The 19,799-nt window shown below is 42.1% G+C and overlaps 1 protein-coding gene across 9 annotated transcripts in view; it reads right to left on the bottom strand.

The window, feature by feature from the left end:
* Positions 1-19,799, bottom strand: part of DMD (dystrophin) — a 2,004,766-nt gene that overhangs the window by 662,725 nt on the left and 1,322,242 nt on the right. For all 9 annotated transcript variants that reach the window (XM_054005916.1, XM_054005912.1, XM_054005914.1 and 6 more), the window contains one exon: positions 539-686. In XM_054005916.1, coding sequence (XP_053861891.1) covers positions 539-686 — 148 coding nt within the window. The remainder of the gene's footprint in view (positions 1-538; positions 687-19,799) is intronic.

Below are 19,799 nucleotides of genomic sequence, written 5' to 3'. Positions count from 1 at the left end.
ATATTCTACTGGCACCTGGAATCTCTGGGGCCCCCCCATGACCTTTCATTTAAACTTAATTTTTCTTATCAAAATTGCCTACTTTGTTTTTTTTTTTTTTTTTTAATATATTTTTAAACACTCTTTTGGGGACTTCTTTCAGCCCACCACAAGGAAATATCTTGCTGCTAAAATGGTTCAGCCAAGAAAGGAGACATTTCTTAATTAAATTAAGGAGCTGAATATTAAGCATTAGGTTTTCTTCTCTGTCCCATTTCCCACGAAACACAGACTAGTTAGGGATGACAAAAAGTCTCTCTTTTACAACTCTGTATTTTCAGTTACTTTTTCTAGTCTAATTTTAATGCAGGCAATATATTCTGGTATTTCAAATATATCCAAGGCTTTCAAACACAGGATTTCCTATTTTTTGGATTATCTAGTAAATTGTGGAATGATGGTGTTTGACAGAAATCAATCTGGATTAAGAACAACAATTAAATTTGTTTATGCAGATATGACAAACTAAGAAGACATTAAATATAAGAATTTATGTTACCTTCACTTTTTCAAGAGAGTCTTTTAACTGTTGTTCATTTCCCGGTTCAAGAGGAATACCAACAATGCTGTCTGCTTCCTCTAACCATAAAATGAACTCATTTAAATCTTCTTGCAATTCTGATAAAATATTCTTTTCTTCCTCCAGCCTACAGTAAAAAACAAACAAACAAAAAAACAAAATACCACACTAGTGTTATTAGGGGAACACTGTGTCATAGGTAACTATATTTCAAATGCAATCTTTATTGTTAGAATAATAAAAAAAATCATCGCTTTTTAACACAAATATAATGCATCACTAAGTGGAGGAAAATATACAGATTATTTGACATTAACAGTAATTCTTTAAAAGCAAAAATTTACATATTTCTTCAAAATGAATCAGAAAAGAAACACCACTCATGATAAATAGAATTAAATGTATCTGAAAATAAGTTTGGCGTTTTAATTTGCAGTTCTAAACTCTCTTCTGTCTCAAATAATTATGATTTTTAACCCAGTCCTGCAAGGTGCCAATAAGCAATAGGATCTGCTCCTTTTGTCACCAATGAGATGAAACCCCAATTTCAGAAACTGAAAAAAATCTAAAGGCAAAGTTTACTAAATTGGATCCCTAAAATTAGGCCCTTATATCCAGTGGGGACTATTTTGGGAGGAACTATGTTTTTGTGGTCAAGGAACTGGATTTGGGATTCAGGAAAATTAGGTTCAATTCCCACCTGTGCCAAAGATTTCCTATGAACTTTGGACATGTCACAATCTCACCACTTCCTCATCTGGAAAATGAGGACAATAATGCTTCCCCTCTTCCAATGTTTGTTCGCTTTAGACTGTAAGGTTTTCAGGGCAGAGGCTGTCTCGGACTGCGTATGCACTGTCCCTAGCACAATGGGGCCCCAGTCATGGCTGAGGGCGCTAGCTGCAACAACTACAATACAAATTATATATATATATATATATATATATATATATATATATATATATATATATATATATATATATATATATATATATATATATATATATACACATACACACACACACCTAAGTAAAAGGCCTGATTTTTTTTCAAAATGTGATGAATGCCAGCAACTCCCATCAAACTCAACAGGAGCTGTAAGCACCTGAACATCTTTGAAGTCAGACCATCTAGTGAGGTGTCTATGTGTGGACTTAAATAACTGCTTTTAAGCTTCTAAATTTGAAAATGATGTCTTTAGTCTTCCTCCAATTTATACAATGGTTTAAAAATCATCAAGTAAATCTGCTTAACTGGGGTCTCGAGCCATCTGTGGTCACAAACTTTTGTCCTAAAGCATCTTGTTCTTTGTGTCCCAATAGCCAGGCAAGTTCTGTAAACACTTTAGCTGCTAGGTCTTGAGGCTCTAGCTTATGATGGGGCTAAAATAGCACTCCACATACTGCCTGCAGCCACCAGACTCCTCCACCTAGAAGACACCGTGCCTCTGTGACCTGCTCCTCATCAAGCACCACAGATCCTTTTTCTCCTGGCCATTTAAACACATCAACAGTAACAGAATCACCCTTAACAGATGCATCACACTGCCCCCTGTAACCTAATACTGCTCACTTCCATGTTCAAACATGAATGTCTTAAATGACTATTGTGATGAATGCTTCAGGGTTGTGGACAAGTTCCCTCTCCCTTGGCAAGAGGGAGAGGAGTCAGAAAGACCTTGATCCCGGGACTAACCTTGCTCTGAGAAAACCAAGTCCATGTGGCAAATTGGGAGCAGCAGGGAAACCTGATGGGGAACCACATGCAGAGCTGGCACTGGGGGAACAGGCTATGCCTGGCAGATGTTACCACCGGAGTCAGGTCTGTGTAAAGCTTGTAGGAAAGCAGCAGAAACTGGGCAGGGAACCAGTGCAGAGACAGTCCAATGAGACATACCAAGTACTGATGCTGGCCTGGAATTCTGCAATGTCCTATTTGCGTTTAGCAAAGAGTAGACTGGAAAAATACCTCCCAGGCATTAAGCTTGAGGAGCCCTAATTCTCTAGTGGACTGCCCTCCCCAATGGCCCAAATAATACTTTAGAGTAGAAGTCTGGCATATCGGTGCACCAGCAGCAGTAATGATTACAATATTAATAGAGATTCAGATTTCCAAGAGAGGTCGGAAGGAGATGTGTATGGTTATGAAGGGAATTGCACAGGGCCTAAATATTCTATTAATCAATTTTACATGTCCCCAACCAGGAGACATAAGCAAATGTTTATTGGGATTGTGATATGGCATCATTATGCACTGATTTTTGTCACAATGATGCAAAGATACCCAAAATGCACACAAACGCCCCCATGCTGCAAACACAAACATGTAGTCACACTGAAGTTAATGGATTGCTCACATGAACGAAGTTACTCATACATGCAAGTGTTTGCAGGATCTGCCCCAAAAGCAGCCTCATCACTGCAAAAAACACTAGTGTGTGTGTGTGTGTGGGGGGGGAAGACAACCACAAAAAAGCACTAGTGATGGGAGAACTTCAAACGTTCAGTTTTTGATAAGTTTGATAAGTATCCAGAAATTCAGTTGCCTAGAGCAGTGGTTCTCTAACTGTGGGTGGGAAACCCAAACGGGGACCTTTGAATGGGGTTGACAGGGCTGGCTTAGACTTGCTGGGGCCCAGGGCTGAAGCCCAAGCCCCACTGCCCAGGGTCGAAGCCAAAGCCGGAGGGCTTCAGCCCTGGGTTGCGGGACTCAGGTTGCAGGCCCCCTGCATGGGGCTGAAGCCCTTGAACTTCAGCTTTGGCCACCCTCCGCAGAGCAGTGGGGCTCAGGCTTTGTTTTTCTCCACCCCAGGGCAGGGACGGGCTCAGGCTTCGGTTCCCCCTCCTGGGGTTGTGAAGTAATTTTTGTTGTCAGAAAGAGGTCGTGGTGCAATGAAGTTTGAGAATCCCTGGCCTAGAGGAATAGAAGCCTGTGAATAGGCTTCTGCCCACACAATGATTCCATCCCCTCAACAGAGACTAAATCTCCCAGCTGGTATCTATTTCTGGGACATCTTCAGAATCTGTTGCCCCCCTCTGAGTTGACTCTCCCCCTGTGCACTCAGACACATGACCAACAGGCAACTCAGGTTAAAATACAAGTAGCATGTAGTATGTCCACATCAGGTGCTGGGAGGAGGAAGTGTCAGCTGACCCCAACCACAACAACAATCAAGATAGTGACTCCAAGCAGCTCAGAGGGGAAGAGCAGGGCGTAGGACCATTGTCAATATAGGAGAACAGAGAGCGCAAATAATAGAAATTGGCCAAATGTGTGGGATTCCTTCTTTTAGTGGGAATCTTGGGAAGTCTCTGTTAAAGTGATGGCTGGCATATTGGTGGAAACCTTGGTGGGAATTTTGTCCTTTTCCAGTGGAATGAATAGGGATTGCCTTCCAGGATAAAATGGAAATATCTCAGAAGAAAGGCTTCCTTACAGTTCAAGATAACTGGATATGGTGTACCTCAATCATTCCCATTTCTGTGTTTCCATTTCAATACAAAAACGATATTAAGATGGAGATAAGACTGAGACTACATAGAATCATAGAAATGTAGAGCTGGAAGGGACCTCTAGAGGTCATCAATTACAGCCCCCTGTATTGAAGCAGGACCAAGATACCCAGAGCATCCCTGACACACTTGTCCAACCTGTTTTTAAAACTCTCCAATGATGGGGATTCTGTAATCTCCTTTGGAAGCCAATTTCAGAGCTTAACTAACCTTCCAGCTGGAAAGCTTTTCATACTATCTAACCTAAATCTCCCTTGCTGCAAATTAAGCCCATTACTTCTTGTCCTGCCTTCGGTGGACATGGAGAACAATCAATCACCACTCTCTTTATAACAACCCTTAATGTATTTGAAGACTTAGCAGGCTTCTTTTCTCAAAATTAAACATGACCAGTTTTTTTAACCTTTTCTCAAACATCAGGTTTCCTAAACCTATTATCATTTTTGCTGGTCTTCTCTGGACTCTCTCCAATTTGTCCTCATATTTCTTAAAACGTGACACTAGAACTGGACATAGTATTCCAGCGGAGGCCTCACCAGAGCCAGGTAGAGACTGATACCTCCTGTGTCTTATATAAAACACTCCTGTTAATACACCCCAGAATTATATTCTCCCTCTTTGCAACTGCATCACACTGTTGGCTCATATTCAGTCTGTGATCCACCAAAATTCCAAATCCCTTTCAGCAGTACTACTGTCATTCCCCATAACTACAGTTATTCCTCAGGTTGTTTTTGCACATGTGATCTTTCCTTCCTAAGTGTAGCATTTTACACTTGTCTTTATTGAATTTCATCTATTTGATTTCAGACAAATTCTCTAATTTGTCAAGGACACTTTGAATTCTGATCCTGTACTCCAAAGTGCTTGCAACGCCTCTCATCTTGGTGTCATCTGCAAATTTTATAAGCCCTCTTTCCCACTCCATTGTCCAATTCATTAATGAAAATATTGAATAGTATTGGACTCAAGACAGACCCTGCAGGACCCACTAGATACGTTCTTCCAGTTTGACAGCAAACCATTGATAACTACTCTGAGTATGGTTATAGTAATTTAATCTTGGCCACATTTCCCTAGTTTGCCTTTAAGAATGTCATGTTGGACTGTGTCAGAAGTCTTACTAAAATAAAAAATATATCACATCTATAGCTTCCCCCCTTATCTATTAGGCCAATAAGCCTATCAAAGAAACAAATTTGGTTGTTTTGGCATGACTGGTTCTTGACAAATCCATGCTGTCTGTTCCTTATATCCTTATTGTCCTCCAGGTTTTTACAAATTGGTTGTTTAATAATTTGTTCCAGTGTCTTTCCAGTTATCAAAGTTAGGCTGGTCTGTAATTCTGCAGGTCCTCTCTGTTCCCTTTTACAGATAGGCACTATATTTGTCCTTCTCCAGTCTTCTGGGACCTCACCTATCCTCCATAAGTTCTCAAAGATAATCATTAATGGTTCCGAGATTCATTCTCAAAGCCAGTCCGCCACTTGTTCAGGGAAAGCCCCTGGTGGTCTGGACCGATTTGTTTACCAGCCAGGTCTGTAGGTTCGGCGATCGTGGCTCCTACTGGCCACGGTTTGCTGCTCCAGGCCAATAGGGGCTGCGGGAAGTGGCATGGGCCAAGGGATGTGCTGGCCGCCCTTCCCGCAGTCCCCATTGGCCCGGAGCGGCCAACCGCGGCCAGTGGGAGCCACAATCGGCCGAACCTGCGGACGCGGCAGGTAAACAAACCAGCCAGGGGCTTTCCCTGAACAGGAGGCGGACTGGCTTTGAGAAGCACTGTTCTAGGGACAATTTAAGGAACAAGTTGAAGCAATTTCATAAGGCCCAGCTGACTTAAATATATCTAACTTACATAAATATTCTTCAATCTGTTCTCCCTATTTTGGCCTGTGGTTCTTCCCCCAGTTGTTAATATTAATTGTGTTAAGTATCTGTCACCATTAACCTTTTTAGTGAAGACTGAAGCAAAACAGGCATTAAACTCCTCAGCCTTCTTGATGTCATCTGTTTTTAGCTCTCCTTCCTCACTACACTTCCCTTCATCTTTTTCTTGCTCCTAACAAATTTATAAAACCTCTTCTTCTTGCCTTCTGTGTCCCTTGTTATGTGTAACTTATTTTGTTCATTAGCCTTTGTGATTTTTTCACTACATGCTTGTGCTATTCTTTTGTACTCCTTAACAATTCATCCATGTTTCCAGTTATTGAAGAATTCCTTTTTGATTTTCTGGTGGCTAAAGAGCCACATTTCCCTAGTTTGCCTTTAAGAATGTCATGTTGGACTGTGTCAGTGCCATATATTGGCCTCTTACAATTTCTTTCTATCTTTTCTTCATATTGGGGTCGTTTGCTGTTCTGCTTTTAATATGGTTTCTGACAAAGTGTAAGCCCTCCTGAACTCCTTTTCCCTTAGATTTTCATCCTGTGGGACTTTACCTACCAGTACTCTGAGTTTTTAGCAGTATTATAAGGTAAAATACATCACAGGGGAGCAGTTATCCTCAAACCAAGATTTATAAACTTAGGAAAATCAGAAAGTTAAGTTGAAAAGAAATCCAAGCCTATTAAAGTGCAAGGCCATACATAGTAGAGCACCTAAACAATCTTAACTCTATCCTGTAGTGATGTCATGTAATAGCCATATGATTATAATTAAGGTATTTTAGTATTTGTAGTCCCAGATTAAATTTAAAATATTTTTAAAAAACACACTTTTCAAAAAGTCACCTTCAGAGTGTTTACAATATCCCTGTAATGTATTTTATCCTTAAATTACTGATACATATCTCAAATTTAATTTCTACCTTATAGCTTTGCCTGGGAATGTATTTGTTTTTATAACAAAAGTTAAAAATTCCACATACTAAACAAGAAATCCAAAGTGAATATTACCATATGAAATTTCTAATGAGTTATTTTAATGTAATATCAATTTAAAACGTGAAACAAAAATTATATACATACATACACACACACACACACACACACTTTTATGATAGATTCACAAATAATCTCTGGCTGCTTCACACCACTCTGCAGCACCACAAACCAGCCAGTGTATGCAAAGTTTTCCCCTTTCTTCTGTCCTTCTCATCAACCTGGATGAACCATCTCCATAAATTCCTCCTGCACCCTCTACAAGCTACTGGATGCAAACAACAGTTTTCCATCTCCCTCCTTCCTTCCATTGAGGATTAGTCCTGCTTTGAGCGGGGGCTGGACTAGATGACCTCCTAAGGTCCCTTTCAACCCTGATATTCTATGATTCATATAACTCTCAAAATATGCATGTGTGTGCACACCCCTCTCTCATCCCCCACATGCACCTCCCCCACACACACATTGTCCCTTTCCCTCCATCTCTGTCTGTCAAGTAAGTCTGGTTCAATGGAGAGCTGTTGAATGTATGAATTTGGGAGTATGATCACTGGTGCTGTTATTTTTCATAACTGAAAAGAATAAAATCTTTTTTAGATAAACACATGAAGAATTGCACTCTCAAAATGGCCACCATCTCCTACCATTCTCAATGGGACAGAAATCACAAACTGTCCACTCTTTTAAAACAGCCACTGCCTACAGCTAGACTGCCCTCAGTGGTGCCCCCCATGCTATCAGGAGAAGAGCACTGTGAATAGGTGACTTGAGACAGTTGGCCATCTTTGCTAAGGGCAGCCTCAGTTCAGTTGAGAGCAATGGGAGAATGCAATAATTTTGGAAGAGGGCAAGTCTTTGTAACTTTCTGAAAGAGAAGATTACGTGCTAGTCTGTGCTGAAGGAGAAACTTTCAGTTATAAAGAAAGTCAGCCAAAAGTGACCCATAATTATAATCACACGAGCAAATGTATTCAAATCTTACCTACATGAGAACTTTGCATAGTCTACTTCTGTTGTTACTAACATCATGTGAGACCAAAAAAACAAAAAGTTTAAAACCTAGTACCAAATTTCTTAAAGGATCCATTTTTAATTCAAAGTTATTTTTTGGGAAGGTATACTGATATTTCTTATACGTGACCAAGAGGTTGCCTGAGTTCAAAGTTAAGTGCAAAACACAACTCTGCCTTAACTGTGGAGTTGCAACTAGCATTAATAATACATTCTTTCCAATTTCAAAAACTATTATTAAAGCAGGATAGAAATTGGTTTAGTGTCTCTGTTTTCCCATACTTTTTCACTTTTCAGCATGATGGTTACGGCCAGCAAGAAAGTCAGAAAAAGCAAAGAAATGAAAGCTATTTGAAACTATGTCACAATTTATTTATGGTGAGAAGGACTTTTTAACCAGATATGCTTCCTGATGGATGAGCGAAAGGGATGGTGTTTTCCTTTACAGGAAAAAGAGACTCAACAATAAAGTGCCAGTTTCACACCCTTTAACACAAATTCCTCCAAACAATTGTTATTTAAAAATATATATCTTATATGACAAATAATTTAGAACTTGACAGATTTAAGAGTTTACATTAAGCAAAATAAGAATACAGAAATTCCAAAAATGAATATCCGTCTCTTGGAAGCTTGAACTTCTATCTAGAATGTTTTGGAAAAATCTCCAAAATTATTCCAATCTATGAGAACGAACCTCTTATTTTAAACCCTTCAGTTAAATTTTTAGTGTAATTTCTTCTCTCTTTAATTCATAGCACCCAGAAAAATGTGTTCAACTGATTTCAAGCTTCTAGCATGGATTTTTTTCCTTCACATGTCAAGACAGCTGCATCACTGTTTTTCTTACCTCCCCCCACAGTAAAACAGAGTATTCCTTTTATATGATAAGGTGTAAGTCTGAGAACTGGTAGAAAGAAAACTTATAATTGCCACCTAAATAACTCATTTGTATCATCAGTGGAAGAAATACAGATCAGTCAGCAGTGAAAAGGTACCAACAGGGGAACTGAGTTTGAGAGTTGAATTGAAATTCCTAGTATAACAAGAGACAGGGAATGATAAAACTATACAGTATAGCCATGACGTTTTTATAAGTCAACACTGTATTCATTTACAGCAAATGAAGTATTGCCATTACATGAGGGGAATAAAGACTAAAACTTATGACAGAGAACCTCAGACTGCTTCAAAATGGAGTCTGAGGTAGTCAGCTGGTGCCTATGTACTACCTGATATACTCCACTGCCTGGCCAGTTGACGTGGTCTCACATTCACAAATGCACATCAGGTTGTTATCCTTTCACCAAGGTGTGCATTATTCTTTTCTTACAAAGTAGCAGTGTAATGCAAGGAGAAACGTCTATGTCACTTCACTCCTCAGCCCAGACTCACCCTCTGAGCTTCCCTTCAGACCTACCCCTTGCTTATATCCTCCCAATTACCTCATTAGCCCAGTGATTACAACCCAGGTGCTCATAACCCCCCAACATAATTAACTGCCTCCAGCTGGGCCTGACAGTGATCAGGGCACTGCTGATGGTGCCCTGTCACAGAGGTGTATAAAATTCAACAGTATAAGAGAATTCTACTTTCCAACCAAGCTAGCAACACTAGTGAAATTAACCTTCCCTTCCATCGCTGTAGCACAATGCACATCCAGTTTTGCTATGACCATATACAATTTATAATATTTTTAAGTTGAACTTGGTGTAGTAAATTGGTTTCTTTTATAGGAATTTAGGTTACTATGTTCATCAGGAGCTGATATATATGTAGGCTTGAAAGGATTAGATTTTTATCATAAATATCTATTTCGCTGTATACACACAAACTGACAAAAATATTTCCATCAATAGTAATCAAAATGTACAAATAGGCAAAATAAGAAAAATGCTACTTGAGAAATTATTAGGGTTAGATTTAAGGATATTTACTTTGTATATTTTGACATGTAATGTTGTCAATTTATGTTTTAATGGTTATAGAGCTTTTAACTTTGTCTGATCCCTCCAATAATTTCCCACAACTGTGGAAATTGTACGTAGATCTCATAATTTTGCACAGCTGTGAAAATGTAAATCAATAAACATAAGAAAAAATGCTTAAAAATAAGCATCAGGATTATCCCAGTAGTACACACACCCAATTATAAAGCCAAGTTGCTGACAGGTTGGTACAAAAGTACAACCACATGATGCCCCCTACCACCAGCACTTTGGCCTCAAGCCAACTGTTCTACACCAGTGACTGAGAAGATCGCTGTGGTTCATAGATGAATCCAAGCAGATGCAACTAGTACACAGTGGTGCATGTGCATACACACACAAAATCTAAATCCATCCACCAAGAGCATAAAAACTTCTTACAGCCTTTTTACGCCTCCAATGCAGCAGAATTACATCCAGCAGAACTAGTACACATAGAGAGCCAGCTAATCAACCCATACTTCCTGGTCCATCCCTCTGAATCTCCCTCTGTGAAACACTTTGAGAAGGAGAGGGAGGAATAACCCACACCTAGATGTAAAAGGAACTAACGGATTAAAAAGCTTCACTCATGACCAGCCTGCACAATCCAGCTTGCCATGTCCCAGAGTTTGACTCCACCACACTCTCCAGAGTTCAAGAAGCTCTGAAAAATATTATAGCCACTACCTATAAAAGACCATGCATCTCCTGGATGGTGAAAGCCAGGGAAGAACAGCTGCGTCCCCTACTAATGTAAATTATAAATGTCTCTTTCAGAAAAGCACACTTGTCAAACTCCTTGAAAATTACAACCATCCACTCAATCCTCAAGCAAAACAACATTAGATTCCCCCTGATGATCTCCCCAGTTACTGTCTGATCTCCAAGTTCCCATTCCTGGACAAAATAATTGAGCAAGTAATAACTACCAAGAAACCACTCTTTTTCTAAAATATGGAGTGCCCATCTGGAATAGGAAAAATCTTAACATAAAGCAGTATTATATACTGATGTTACCAAATAATTATGAATAACCAGTATGCATTTTAATTGCCTCCTGACAGCATAGTTTAAACATGCTTTATACTGGCATTTGTAAGCTGAAGTGTTGTTTCTTTGTTTACCTACAAATTTAAGGTATTGGTAGAATTTTATTCAAGCAAGTGGTAGTAATAATAATGAATGGGGTATTTAAAACTCTGCATCTGCAATTAAGTGCTAGATATTTTATTTTTAAAGTCATCTCAATGCATTTAGATAACAAAAAGCAGTGGCTTCTGTTTGAAATATTGGATGGGTAACAGTTTGCATTATAAATGTTCTTAATGCATTTTCAGGAAATGGAATGGCAGTGATTTTGGTTGTAAAAAATACATATAGTGAAAAGGGGAACATCAGAATGTATTACTAAGTTCTATATAGTCAAATATTAAATCATACTTTTAGTTATTTATATAATATACATTCACAAGTTATGTACAATATGCAATTTCCAGCTAAAACAAGATAAGCAGATTCTCTTTTGGCCCACCTGGTAGAACTGCTGCCTCTATACACCTCAAGTATCCTGCACTAGACTGAGTCTCGGCTGCTGTTATGAGTAAGAAACCAGCATAAGCCCAGCCACCATAGTGAAGACTTTATTAATTTGTCAATTCTGCTTAGTGTCCAAACAGCAGTATGTTCTGAACATAGAGAAGTATGAATATGGAGATCAGTTATACCTTCTGTGAAGTTGAGCTGACTGGAGACCAGAAGAAGGTGCACCACTCCATAGGTATGCATGGGTGAATGAAGTGGTTAAAGTACTTTGAAACAGGAGCGAGGGCTCTTGCTGCACCAACCAAATAAGAGGGGAAGGTGAAAAAAAGTGCTTTTTTGCCAAGCAAAGGAGGGGAGTAGGCTCTCTGCATTGAGTTCTGGAGGAAACTCTATTTCCTCCTCCCCCTTTCCCACACTTCCTTTAATCAAGTTTGAATACTGAATGGACAGTTGGCTTTCCAGGAGGCCTGCAAGTGCCTTTCTTGAGAGTATCACTGGCTACACACTGACCATCTTTGAAAACTTGTGGTGATCGAAGAAGGTCCCGGACAATTGGAAAAAGGCAAATATAGTGCCCATCTTTTAAAAAAGGGAAGGAGGTGAATCTGGGGGAAAATCACCTCAGTCCCTGGAAAAATCATGAAGCAAATCCTCAAAGGATCTATTTTGAAGCACTTGGAGGAGAGGAAGGTGATTAGGAACAGTCAACATGGATTCACCAAGGGCAAGTCATGCCTGACCAACCTGATTGCTTTCTATGATGAGATAACTGGCTGTGAAAATGGGGAAAGTGGTGGATGTGATATATCTCGACTTTAGCAAAGCTTTTTATATGGTATCCCACAGTATTCTTGCCAGCAAGTTAAAAAAGTATGGAATGGATCAATGGACTATTGTACAGGGAGATTTTGGCAAACCAGTAAAGTGCCTGAAACCACTATGGCTTATTGGTAAAAGCAGCCAAGTCATCAGGCTGTAAAGTGGCCATGCAGCTTGACCAAGGCAGGAGGAGAAGGGGTTTTGGGTGCCACAAAAAGGGCAGCTTGACCCCACGTTCTTCCTGATAAGAATTGTGTTGAAGTTGCTGATGCATGCATTTTAGAAGAGCAGGATGTGCCCCAGCAATGTCTATTGGGGCCTCAAGACTGCAACCTCTGGAAAAACCCACACCTGGTTAATCAGTAATCAGAAGGAACCTCTTGCTTGACCATTGAAATTGCTTACTTAACAAGTTTTCTTTAAGGGACTTGTCATTCTATTACTAATGTATAAATAAGGGGGGAAAGTTTGAGGTAGTTGGACTCTTTTGGACTCTCCCTTTGGATACATCTTGTGATCCCCACTGACAGATGGAAGATTTGGCCACCGGAAGCCTGCTGCTGTGTCACTCAAGAGCCACACTCAGCTTTGGTAATTATCAAGGCTTGGGGGTGTTTTACTAACCTGTTGCGGACGTGTGTAAGTGCTTGAGACTAAGTAAAGTTTAGCTTTAAGTGAAAGCACTCTTGTGTTGTCCTCTTTGTGCCAGCCATCTATCAGTTGGACGGCCATGTCTCCCCTGATTTATTTCCTGACACCACCTCGAACAGAGTAAAAGTTACTGAGAGCTTTGGGTTGAAAGAACCCCGGGTAACAGAATTTGGAGGCCCCAGTGAGGAGTGGTAGAGAGGAAGGAGACGGATGGTACAGTTTATAGTTTGTCCATTGCAATAGGAGGTAAAAGATGGCAGGGTGGGATCACTCCCTACAAGTTTCCGTGTCGCAGTTCATGAGTTAATCTACAGATACATTCTGTTACTGGGACTCAGAACTCAGGCTGATTGCCTGCTCAAGTGCAAAAATTATGTCCAGAGACAGGGAAACAACTGGAAAGAATGAACAGTTGAAGATGATGGGGAAACAGCTTGACAGATGTTGTACAAGAGTATGGGGGTAATGGACCCCGGAAGCCCGGTGCCTTCACTGGCCCCAGAGTCTTCCTGCAGCTCCACAAGCAATGGGATATCTGGGTTAGTGCAGGAACGTGGGAAGCTCCGAATGTTAGGGCAAAGAAAAAGGCTGCTTTGCGGGGATTGTGGATGGTTGCGACAACACTGGATCAGGAGATAGATTGGTTAAATGACCAGGTGTAGGAATTGGAAAGAATCAGAGCTGAAATATAAAGTGAAGTGATTAATTTGAAGGCAGAATCTGATGCTCTCAGAGCTATGTCTCTGACACAAGCAACACAGATTGTAGGAATGCAGAAGCAGGTATGTGACAGTGAGTGGGTCAGTAGTAAGTTGCAGGGGGAAGTGTCTGAGTTCAAACAGCAGACCACGGAGAGCAAAGCTGCAGTCAGAGCCCTTTTGAAGGATTCACAAAGCAGAACACAGGCAGATCACGGGAAATGCCGGAGACAGATTTGTGCCCTCAAGGCTCAGTTAGGAGAGCAAAGGGGGATCGTGGCAGCAATCAGAGGGAATTGTAGCTGGGAGGAAGACATAGAATCAGAGGAGGATCCCAATGTATCCCCCCCTTATTGCAATTATGAGCTGACGGACCCTGGTGAGTTCACCCTGGATCCCATCGGGCAATCTCCATATAGTCCCCTACGGGAATCACTGGAAGAGCTGCAAAGGTCTCCTCCAATGGCCCCCATAGTCACAAAAATGGGACCTCAGGGAGTTCAGGGAAGAACAGAGGAGCAGGTGGAGACTAGACGCTTTACCCCTGACCAGGTTAGGGCAGTAGGGAAATCAGTTGGCCCGCTGAATAGGAACACAGCCTTGGGGTGGATGGTAAGAGTATCTGGCATGGCTGGATTCACTCCAGTGGATGTGGCAGCTATATGCAGGGAGTGTATGTCCCCCGAGGATTTTGCAGGGCTCTCTTATGATATCCAGAGGACTCCCCCGGAGCAGATGATATAGAGTAGCATATAAATGTGCAGAGGGAAGTAATACACACCCTCTTCCTGTGAGAAAGCCCCACAGATATATTTCGCCAGGAGAAACAACAGGCAGGGAAGAGAGTAGAAAGTTATGTAGCCAGAAAGAAATTGGCATGGAGACATTCTGGGCTGACAAATGTCATTAACCCAGACTTTGCAACCCTCCCTTTCAAACAAGCTTTAATCCAAGGATTTCTCCCTTTAATTTGTATGGCCTTAGTGGGTATGGCTCTGGCAGCAGTTCGAACAAGAGATATTGAGGATAGAGCAAAGCAAACCTATGAGGTCCAAAAGGATATGCACCCTCCTAAAAGGAAACCTGATAAGGTGGCTGCTATAGCCCCTCCAAGAAGCATGCAGGGAAAAGAAAATGGAGACAGACCCCATAAGGGTCGAGGCAGAACCCCCGACCCCTGGCATGGGGAAATTTGGAAGTGACTTTTAAAATATGAGCAAAAGGAAATGATAGACCGGCTGTCTACTGTTGAACTTCTAGCGAAATTGGCAGAACATGAACTGGCCGAGCATCGAGGAAAAAGCGCCAGTGCACCACCGATTGCTGCCCTATAGGGAGGCTGAGTGCCCCAGGATCCCCCAATTGTGGCACACTTAAACACTGATGAGTGGGGGAGGTTCACGGTTTATGTGAAGTTTGCAGGAGGGGTGTTTGAAGAGAATTTACTAGTGGACACAGGTGCCACCTACTCCCTAATTAGTACCCAAAATAAGCACCTGTTTGGACCTCCGACTGGAGTCAAAACCTTGCAGGGATTTAATGAGGCACAAAGCATCGTCCCCTTCTGTAAAAAAAAATCCCATATAGTGTGGAGACAAAGAAGAGCCAAGGGCAATTTGGCTTGATGGATTTGGGGGGGAGAAGGTATTCTAGGAATAGATGCTCTGAGGGAATTGAGAGTGCTGGGTGATTGTGCTAACAGGGTTTTGTGGGAAATGCCTCCTGGCACCCCATGGGAGCCTGTGGAGATTTCAGCCAGCTATCGAATAGCAACCCTTAAGTCATCTGAGGAACTGGAATGGTCTCCTTGACCCCCAGCAGTTTTGGCAATTGCAGAGAAATACCGGGAGGTGTGAGCCAAGAATAAAATAGAATGTGGTAAAATTGATGCAGAAATCCTAGTCACAGGCCCTGATCCTCCACCCCAGAAGCAGTATCAATATCTAAAGGAGGCAGAAGCCAGCCTAAAGGAAACAACTGATGGGCTTTTAAGCCAAGGAGTTTTAGTGGAACAGCCCAGCTGCCCCATGGCCAGTCCTTAAGAGTGATGGCAAAACATGGAAGCTTGTAGTGGATTTTCGCCCCCTTAACCGGGTGACTCCACCTATGGCCCCCATAGTGGCTAAATATCAGGAGTTAATGGCTTCCATTGTAGGAGGGGCCCAGTGGTTTTCAGTTTTAGATTTGGCTAATGCTTTCTTTGCTATCCCCTTACACCAGGACAGCTACTATAAATCTGCTTTCACCTTTCAGGAAAAACAGTTGTGTTTTGCCTGGGTCCCCATGGGATGGAATAACGTACCTGTTATCTGCCATGCCTATGTAGCAAAAATGTGGGAGGGAATGCCTGAAAGGGATAGTGTGATTTTTTTATGTGGACAATGTCCTGGTCTGTACGCATATTCAGGAGGAAAATGTAAAGGTGTAGTACAGAGTGCTGCAAAAAAGCCAGGAAACAGGGTTTAAAGTAAGCCCAAAGAACTGTGCTCCCAGCAGGTACACTATCTTGGGGCAACCCTGGGACAAGAAGGGTGCTCTCCTGATCAACAGAGGGTTGAGTTGATTCTCAAACTCCGAGCCCTGACAGACATAACCACTCTGAGATCCTTCCTTGGCATGGTTAACTTTTCCTGAGATTTTATAGAAGGGTTTTCAGAAAAAGCAGCCCCGCTGCATGAATTGTTAAAGAAAGGGACAGAATGGACCTGGGGCCCACAGCAGCAGGAAGCCGTGGTCCAGTTAAAACACGCCTTGGCCCAAGCCCCAGTCCTATCATATCCCCAGGTAGGAGAACCATTTGTATTACAACTAGCAACTACAGACAAGGGAATGGGAGCAGTGCTAAGCCAGAACCATGGGACAGGTCTCCAACCTGTAGCTTATGCCTCCAAGACCCTGAGTGAGATAGACAAGGGATTCACCCCATGTGAAAAGGAGGTCTTGGCACTCATCTGGGAACTACAGCATTGGGAATACCTGGTGGGTTTGTCCCCTGTGTTACTAAAAACAACCCACTCCCCAGTGAAGTATGTACTCACTGGTAAAATCAACAATGGCCATGTATCTAGCCCTCGATTGGCAAAATGGACCCTTGCTTTGTTAAACAAAAATGTAGATATGGAAAAAAAACCCACTACTGTCCCCAATACCTTACGGCCTCCTGATAGAGAGGGAAGAACACGAATGCCCATTACCTGAGCCACTGTCTCGGGAGCCGTCACTCTTCGAGGGAGGGGCCATGCTCAGTGAGATGCTGGGAATAGCAGATGTTGTTTGGTTTGTGGACGGCTCTTGTTTTCACGAAAATGGCCATCCGCATGTGGGCTTCGCTGCTGTAAAAGTGCCTACGGGCGAGGTGCTGAGGGGAGAGTGTACACCATATTCTGCCCAAGCAGCTGAAATTGTGGCTATAGCAGTAGCACTGGAAAATGTCCCCACCATTCAGGAGGTAGCCATTTTCACAGACTCAGACTGGGTCCTTCGGTCCCTAGTGGATTGGGTTCCAGAATGGAAAAAGAGAGGGATGAGTTCTGCACCCTCAGCAAGTTCATGGATGACACTAAGCTGGGGGTGGAGGTAGATACATTGGAGTGTAGGGATAGGGTCCAGAGTGACCTAGACAAATGGGAGGATTGGGCCAAAAGAAATCTGATGAGGTTCAGCAAGGACAAGTTCAGGATCCTGCACTTAGGATGGAAGAAACCCATGCACTGCTATAGGCTGGGGAGCAACTGGCTAAGCAGCAGTTCTGCAGAAAAGGATCTCAGGATTACAGTGGACGAGAAGCTGGATATGAGTCAATAGTGTGCCCTTGTTGCCAAGACGGCTAATGGCATATTGGGTTGCATTAGTAGGGGCATTGCCAGCAGATCGAGGGAAGTGATTATTCTCCTCTATTCGGCACTAGTGAGGCCACAACTGGAGTATTGCATCCAGTTTTCGGTCCCCCACTATAGAAATGATGTGGACAAATTGGAGAGAATCCAGCGGAGGGCAACGAAAATGATCAGGGGGCTGGGGCACATGACTTATGAGGAGAGGCTGAGGGAACTGGGCTTATTTAGTCTGCAGAAGAGAAGAGTGAGGGGGGATTTGATAGCAGCCCTCAACTACCTGAAGGGGGGTTCCAAAGAGGGTGGAGTTTGGCTGTTGTCAGTGGTTGCAGATGATAGAACAAGGAGCAATGGTCTCAAGTTGCAGTGGGGAAGGTCTAGGTTGGATATTAGGCAAAACTATTTCACTAGGAGGGTGGTGATGCACTGGAATGGGTTACCTAGGGAGGTGGTGGAATCTCCATCTTTAGAGGTTTTTAAGGCCCGGCTTGACAGAGCCCTGGCTGGGATGATTTAGTTTGGGTTGGTCCTGCTTTCAGCAGGGGGTTGGACTAGATGACCTCTGAGGTCTCTTCCAATCCTAATCTTCTATGATTCTATTATACACCTTTCATACATCTGTATCACAGAAGGGGGCTTCTCAGACTACTTCCCCAAATATTCAGGAAGCATTATGCTTTCCAGAGACTGAATCAGGGCCCTGTATATTTTGCAACTGCACAGCCAATGAATTCAGTTCTTAGTTGCTCTGGCCCAGGGCCCCAGGAAACCTTAATCTGCCTCTGTCCATGGCCATGGAATTTGATGTTTTTCCAAGGTGCCAGGGAATTCAGCATTTTTGCCATGAATTTGCTATTTCACTACAGCCTGCTGCCCAACATTTTGTTTCTGTGTCTTTCAGATCTACAAGAATCTAGCTTCAGCTACTTCTTGCTCTCCGGCTTTCCACACAAGAGGGAGATGATTGGACTCCAGAGAATGCTCTCTGCACTGTTCTATGGCAACAAGTAGCAGGGTTTTGGGGGCTCTGAACTGAAGTCTAGTTTGCAGCCACAGATCAGCTAATGAGCTGTGGTTCCTAAAGAATAGAGCAGCACAAATGGTCTGAGGAGCCCGGGAGATGCATTGTTGAAGCTAGCTAGAAGCACCCCACTTTCCCTAGTGCAGATGGTGGTGGGGAAGGAGGTTTTGAGCTAGGCTTCCTGGATAACAGCCCAGGAGACAAGGCGATGGAGTAAAGCTGGCCCCTCTGGAAAGCACAGTGAAAAATAAAATCCTTGAAAATAATTATTGACAAAATTTACATCAAATGAGTATTTTCAATTATGAGCCAGAGTTGTGAGACTTTGATTGGGAGCTGGAGGCTAGGAAGGAAACAAAAGAATAAATTAACATTGTCAATGGAATTTAAGGATTGTTGCCCTGGAACTTTGTCACATTGTGTCACAGAACAAAAAGGTCTCTAGGTATAATGCATCCAGCCACCTCATCATTAGGCCACTAGCACTGATCCTAGCAGCATCAGAGGCACCCTCAACGTCTTTGGTGTGCAATTTGCCTCCCGCACACAGGCATGTAAGGGAAAGATAGGGTTCCTCATACCCTCCTGTCCTTCTAGCATCTCTCCATTACAGATGGAGGCATAATTTTGCCCAGTATAGACAACAATGCTTTAAATCTCTGTAAACTGATTAGAGAGAGATTTTCATAGCATCCACTCACACTAAACCGTACAGGGCCAATTCTGAACTCAGATACAAACATAAAGTGCTCAGTACCATTGCTACAAGTTGAAAATATATATTTGATGGCAGAATTAAGCTTTATTTTGCCTCACCGAGCGATTTGGACGCCTTTCCCAAGCTCACCCAAGTCAACAGGAGGACTTCTACTGATCCCATTGGGTTTTGGATCAGGCCCATATTGACCTCAACATGGACTTTCTTCTGGTACAATATTCTGTTTCAAATATCATCTGGCAACATTGTTTCTAGAGCGGACTACTGCAACCATAAAATGCATTACTTTCTTTCAAAGTAGTTTGAAGTTTTGTGTTATGATTGCTATTTGCTGTAATTGCTGAATAGAGCAAAACCATTTGTAATGAAACAGGTGAAATTATCACAGCCATCTAGCACACAAAAAAAGATACTTCATAATGAAAAAAAAATTCTCAATTAGTAAAATTTTCATTTCTCACATTAGGCTTTGCCTTGAAGCTAAAATATTTACTATTGTGTTTTACCGAACAGCATTTAATTAGATTGCAGTGAAACAAAGATTCTATAGCTATTTACAACATGAAAATTTTAAATGGTCATTATT

The sequence above is a fragment of the Malaclemys terrapin genome, chromosome 1 (genome assembly GCF_027887155.1).
Source record: "Malaclemys terrapin pileata isolate rMalTer1 chromosome 1, rMalTer1.hap1, whole genome shotgun sequence".
Taxonomy (NCBI): Eukaryota; Metazoa; Chordata; order Testudines; family Emydidae; genus Malaclemys; species Malaclemys terrapin.
This window is presented reverse-complemented; position numbering and strand designations above follow the sequence as displayed.